The sequence below is a fragment of the Taeniopygia guttata genome, chromosome 26 (genome assembly GCF_048771995.1).
Source record: "Taeniopygia guttata chromosome 26, bTaeGut7.mat, whole genome shotgun sequence".
Taxonomy (NCBI): domain Eukaryota; kingdom Metazoa; phylum Chordata; class Aves; order Passeriformes; family Estrildidae; genus Taeniopygia; species Taeniopygia guttata.
Genome location: NC_133051.1, coordinates 2,501,382 through 2,507,727, shown reverse-complemented (window position 1 = coordinate 2,507,727; position 6,346 = coordinate 2,501,382). Strand labels below are relative to the sequence as shown.

Here is a 6,346-nt window from a genome sequence, read left to right as displayed (position 1 = left end):
GGGACCAACGCGAAGGACCCGGTGGGGAAAAAATCGCCCCAAAATCCGCCCTGCTAGAGCCGGATTTGCAGAAATCCCAACTTTTCCAAAATAAATGAGGAGATCCGAGGGGGATTTGCTGCAGGAGAGTTGGGATTTAGGGGCGTTGTCTTGCCTTGGGCAGCTTTGGGGTCCCCTCAGCCAGGATGGGACAGGGGGGTCCCACCTTTTCCAGAGCTCTGGAGGGGCAGAGGTGGGGCTGGATTTGGAGAGGGGGTGTTGGGGGCTCCATCCCATGGGATCAGCGGGATGAAGGCTGGTGGGAAGGTGTTGGAAGGGTGGGTGGGGATGGAGGAGGATGCGGGGGCAGCGGATCCGCAGGCTCGAGGGTGACACGGCAACAGCGGCAACAAATCCTGGAATTCTGGATCAAACAACTCCAAATTCCCATTTCCCAAGGATTTTGAGCCAACAATCCACGCCTGGGCTGGGTTTTGCATGGAAAAGGGGCGAGAGGAGGTGCCCACACCGTGCCAGAGCCACGGGTGCTGCGTCCCCACGGATGAGGAGCAGGATCTTCTTCCCAAGTTTTCTCCAGCCGCCTTCGGATGCCTCCCCGGGCTCCGAGGATGTGGGCTGAGCTCCGTGGTTTCAGTTCAGGGCTTTGGATTCTCCGGGGATGTGTCATCCCCCTCGCGGTGTTCCTTACACGTGGATAAAAATACAAGGGATGAATGCATCGCCTCGGAAATATCCCACACCGCTGGGCAGCTCCTCCTCTGCGGGGAGCCGGGATCATCCCGGAGATTTCGGCTCCAGCCCGGTGATTTCCTGCTGCTCCTGGCCAGGCTCAGGGATTTGGGGATCTCCGGGTTTCTCTGCAGTTCCAAATTCATAGATACCGTCCCCAATCCATGGATAACATCCCAAATCCAGGGACGCCCTCCTAAATCCATGGATAACATTCCAAATCCATGGATAACATTCCAAATCCATGGGCACCATCCCAAATCCATAGATAACACCCCAAATCCATGGATACCATCCAAAATCCATGGATAACATCCCAAATCCATGAATACCATCCCAAATCCACTGACACCATCCCAAATCCATGAATACCATCGCAAATCCAGGGATGCCCTCCTAAATCCATGGATAACACCCCAAATCCATGGATAACATCCCAAATCCAGGGACGCCCTCCTAAATCCATGAATACTGTCCCAAAATCCATGAATACCATCCCAAATCCATGAATACCATCGCAAATCCATGGATACCCTCCCAAATCCATGGGCACCATTCCAAATCCATTTATATCATCCCAAATCCATGGGAATTTGGATGATGACATCCCAAATCCAGGGATGTCCTCCCAAATCTGTGGATGCCATCCCAAATCCACGGACACCATCCTAAATCCATGGATACCCTCCAAAATCCATGGATACCGACCCAAAACCATGGATACCATCCCAAATCGATGGGCGCCATCCTAAATCCAAAATTTCATCACAGATTTTAATCCCAAATCCATGGATACTATCCCAAATCCAAGGATACCCTCCCAAATCCAGGGATCTCCTCCCAAACCCATGGATACCATGGCATGCACTGCCCTCTAGGGTGGTGTTATCATTTTATACCAAAAACTGCGTGTGCCATGTTTACAATAACGTGCCAAAATTTATCATTTATGTTGGACAGTGTGTCCCTACCTTAAACCAACAGAAAAGTGTCACCATCACAGCAAGACACGGAGGAGAAGGAGAAGGAGAAGAAGGTCAGGACATGCTCAAATCCCTCCATCTTGTACCCCCTTGAACCCCATTCTAAAAGCCCCAAAATTCTACTTTTTCACCCTGTGTTAACTCAACTACCACACCACTCAAACCCTTGTGTTTGTAATTCCTTATACAAAGTTGGCAGCTTTTCCCACGGGCCAAAATCAAAGCCACTGGTGTTTTTGACTCCGTGCCAGGGTCTCTGAGCCCCCTGCCAGGGTCTGGGGGCAGCCAGGGCAGCCAGAGGGATGTCCTGGATTCTGACAACTCCAGAGGGAATGAGGGAGAAACGGGACTCAGGGAAATCCCATCTTTGCAAATCCAAGCAAAGATTGGGCTGCATCCCCAGCTGCTCTCACTGTCAAGAATAAGGCTTTGAATGCATTTTAAAACCTTTATTTTACTTTATTTTTATTTTACGTGTTTTCCCTGGGGTGGCACACCTCCACTTTCACATTTTCCGTGGAGCAGCGGGGTCTGAGCGCTGTGGGACGGGATCTGGGAACACTTTCCTGCGTTTGCAGCACCGGGGGCTCAGGAGAAGCGGCCGGTGGGCAGGCGGGGCAGGCAGGAGAAGGCGCTGGCGAAGAGGCTGAGGTTGATGGGGTTCCCGTCCAGGCGGATGTCCTCGAGCGCCCGGCGGATCTGGCCCTGCTCCTGGCGGTCACAGAACGTGTCCTCGTGCATCGTCCGGATGTTGTTGTTCTGCGGGGGTGCAAAGGGAGAGTCATGGGGAGCGGGAGAGGAGGAGGACCAGGACCAGGGCCATGACCAGGAAAAGGACCAGGATTAGAAAAGGACCAGGGCCAGGGCCAGGAAAAGAACCAGGACCATGGCCAGGAAAAGGACCAGGGCTGGGCCCAGGACCAGGACCAGGACCAGGACTAGGAAAAAAAACAGGGCCAGGACCAGAAAAAGGACCAGGTCCAAGAAAAGGACCAGGACAGGGCCCAGGACCAGGACCAGGCCCAGGCCCATGACCAGGATCAGGGCCAGGATCAGGGCCAGGACCAGGACCAGGACCAGAAAAAGGATCAGGACCAGAAAAAGGACCAGGACCAGGACCAAGACCAGGAAAAGGACCAGGACCAGGGCCAGGACTAGGAAAAGGACCAAGAATAGGACCAGGACCAGGACCAGGAAAAGAAAAAGGACAATGAAGAGGAGGAGAAGGAGGAGAAGGAGGAGGAGGAGGGGGAGGAAGAGGTGGGATCTGCTAAACTCAGGTAAACCTCATCCCACCTGGAGGTGCAGGGAGCGCAGGCTCTCGGGAAGGGGCACCGGGATAAAATCCAGCTGGTTATCGGAGAGATGGAGGAACTGCAGCTGCTTCAGGTCCTGTGGGGAGAGGGCAGAGGGGAACCCCTAAAGATGAACCCAAATAGCGATGAACCCCTAAAGAGGAGCCCCCAAAGTTGAACCCCCAAGAGATGAACAATGATCCCCCTAGAGATGAACTCCCTAGAGATGAACCCCTAGAGACAAACCCTTAAAGATGACCCCAAAAGATGAACTCCCCTAAAGAAGAACCTTCCTAGACATGAATCTCCCAAGAGATGAATCCCTAGAGATGAACCAATGAACCCCCCCGGAGATGAACCCCCTAAAGATGAATCCCACTAAAGTTGGCCCTCCCCTAGAGATTAAACCCCAATAGAGACAAAACCCTGACAGAGATGAAACCCCAAAAGAGATGAAACCCCAATAGGGATTAGACCCCAATAGAGATAAAACCCCAATAGAGAGGACCCCCCTGGAGCTGACCCCTCTGGATTGACCCCTCGTCCCATCATCCCACCCCTCCTCACCCCTGTCCCCCGCTCCGGAGGCCGGGACCCACCCGGAAGGCCTCGGGGCGCAGCCCGGCGCTGGCGATGCGGTTGTGGCGGACATCCAGGCGGACGAGGCTGCGGGGCAGCTCGGGCAGTGCCTGCAGCCGGTTCTCGGGCAGCAGCAGCTCCTGCAGCCGGGGCAGCCGCCGGAACGCGTCCGTGTCCACCCACGAGATGGAATTGCTGCTCAGGTCGATGCGCTCCAGCTTCTCTGAGGGGAGGATGAGAAGAGGGACAAAGCCAGGGCGGTTTATTCCCCTCATTCCCTGTGGGAATCCAGAGCTTCAGTAACAATTAACCCTACAAAAACCCAAATATACCTGTTCGATATCCCAATTAATGAACCCTACAAAACCTTCAAAACCATACTTGTTAAATATCCCAATTACTTAACCCTACAAAATCATCAAAACTCAAATATAATTATACCTGTTAAAGATCCCAATTAATTAACCCTATAACACCATCAAAACCCAAATACACCTGTTCAATATCCCAATTAATGAACCTTATAAAACCCAATTCCAGGTGCGCCCGTCATCACCAGGATAAAACTCTGCTTTTTTTACTTTTTAACTTATTCTTCCCATAAAATCCTGCTCTTTGACTTCCCTGCTCTGAGGCCGCTGTGGGGGATTTGTCTCCCGGGCTCCCCGAGCGGTGACCCCGACGTGCCGAGGCCGCTGTGGGGGATTTTGGTGACCCCGACGTGCCGAGGCCTCTGTGGGGGATTTTGGTGATCCCGACGTGCCGAGGCCACTGTGGGGGATTTTGGTGACCCCGACGTGCCGAGGCTGCTGTGGGGGATTTTGATGACCCCAACGCACCGAGGCCGCTGAAGTCGGCAGCGCGGACGGTGCTGATGCGGTTGAAGCGGGCGTACAGGTACGCGGTGTCCGGGGGCAGCGCCGGGATCTGCTCCAGCTCGGCGTCGTCGCAGTACACCGAGGTGCCGAGGCACAGGCACAGCTGGCAGCTGTGCAGCCCTGCGGGTGCGTGGAAATAAAGTCTGACCCCATAAAATACCCCACAACAGAGGGAGGAGCCCACTCGGCTGTGGGGATGTGGATCTGTGACACATGGAGATGTCACAGCCTCCTGACCCCATAAAATGCCCCAGAACAGTGGGATCTTCCCACCCTGCCATGGGGACACGGAGTTGGTGACACCCAGAGCTGTCACAGCTCCCTGACCCCATAAAATACCCCAGAACAGCAGGAGGATGTGCCCACACTTTGGGGACACGAAGTCCATGACACTAAAGCTGTCACAGACCCCAACCCCACAAAATGTCCCACGACAGTGGGATCTGCCCACCCTGTCATGGGGACATGGAGTTGGTGACACCCAGAGCTGTCACAGTCCCGCAGCATCCAGGGAAGGGCCAGAAACTCCCAGAAAAAAAACCAAAAAACAAACCCAAACTGTTAAAAAATGAAGTGCCCAGGATCAAATCCCTCCTGCAGGAGGAGGGGAGATTAAAGCCCCCAAATTCAGCTTTTTACACCCAAAGCTCTCCTGACCCCCTTAATTTTCCCACTGGAGGAAGCAGAACTCAAGAAAATTCTTTTGGATCAAGAAAAAAATCTGTCTCAGCTGCCCCCAAGGCCCCAGGACGGGGGGCAGGAGGGGTAAAACCAAGCCCCCGTCCCCACCCCTTCAAGGGGGCTTCAAAGCAGCTCAGCACCAATTTCCTTTCTCCTCCCACTTAATTTTTCCCAGCCTGGAGTGACAGAAAAGGAATAAAGATATTTATCCTCGCTGCAGGATTTTAATTGTCACTAATCTAATTGCTGCTGTCGCAAAGGCTCTGCTCATTAAAGCCTCGCTGCTTTGCAGGAGTTCATTTTTTTATTCCTCAGTAATTTCTCTCTCTGCAGCCCTCCTGCCTCGCTGTGCCAGCAGACTCAAACCCAAAACCCTTCAAAGAGCTGCTGGCAGCACCAAAATTCCCCTTTTTTCCCCCAAAACTTCACCCAGGGATGCATCCCATGGGAACACCACTCACCCTGCCCGGGGATGGGCGCTGGGGTCACGGGGCCAGCACCGCTCGGGGGCTGCAGTTTTGGGGTTCCAGCCGTGGTTTCACCCAGCTCTGGGAGGGCTTTGGGGTCCTTGGGGCGGGGAGCCAAGGTGCCAACCTCGATCTGCAAACACAGCTGGGTGTGAGGGTGGGTGATGTGTCCCATCCAGGGTGGTGGCACCGGTCAGGGTCACAGGTTGGGATCATGAATTCCTTCTTGGGAAGCTCCCCAAGCTCTCCAAGGAACCCCCCTGGCCCAGAGGGATGAAGGAATCATCACATCCAGGAGCTGGCAGAGCTTTGGCTCGGGTAAAACCTTGCCCAGCGCCGGGAGAGCTGCCAGGGCTGCTGCTGCCAGGAGCTGCTGTGCCACATCCGTCCCTGGCACCAAATCCCTGTCCCGGGGGCTCTCCTGTGTCCCCCTCACCTTCGGGACAAGGTCCCCATAGTCGTAGAGCTCCTCGTAGTTGCTCAGGTCCAGGATGTCCCCGTAGTTATCCAAGGTCACCTCGTAGTTGCCCAAATCCAGGTTTTCATAGAGGGTCAGCTCAGCCTTGGGCTTCTCCAGCTTCATCCTCTTCTCGGCTGGGACAGCCCAAAGTGTCCCCAAGCACAGGCTGGCCACGCCCAGCCAGCCCAGGGGACACATCCTGCCCTGGCTGGGGTCACCGTGCCTGGGGATGGGACCTGGATGGGTCACCAAGGGCTGGATGGGTCACCAAGGG

General features: G+C 54.6%; 1 protein-coding gene across 1 annotated transcript; it reads right to left on the bottom strand.

The window, feature by feature from the left end:
* Nucleotides 1–2,146: 2,146 nt before the first annotated feature.
* Nucleotides 2,147–6,346, bottom strand: OPTC (opticin). Its single transcript, XM_030292110.4, has 6 exons — nt 6,049–6,346; nt 5,607–5,745; nt 4,426–4,584; nt 3,607–3,809; nt 3,009–3,104; nt 2,147–2,471 (listed from the first exon to the last, which is right to left on the bottom strand). The coding sequence occupies exons 1-6, from the start codon at nt 6,268–6,270 to the stop codon at nt 2,301–2,303; spliced, it is 990 nt and encodes a 329-aa protein (XP_030147970.4). The 5' UTR covers nt 6,271–6,346; the 3' UTR covers nt 2,147–2,300.

Bases quoted from the DNA above. Each gene is read 5' to 3' on its own strand.
- OPTC (XM_030292110.4), bottom strand. From the start codon at position 6,270: ATGTGTCCCCTGGGCTGGCTGGGCGTGGCCAGCCTGTGCTTGGGGACA. The intron at 4,585-5,606 runs GTGAGTGGTGTT...ACGCACCCGCAG, and splicing joins AGCGCCCATCCCCGGGCAGG to GGCTGCACAGCTGCCAGCTG. The intron at 3,105-3,606 runs GTGGGTCCCGGC...CTCTCCCCACAG, and splicing joins TGCGCCCCGAGGCCTTCCGG to GACCTGAAGCAGCTGCAGTT.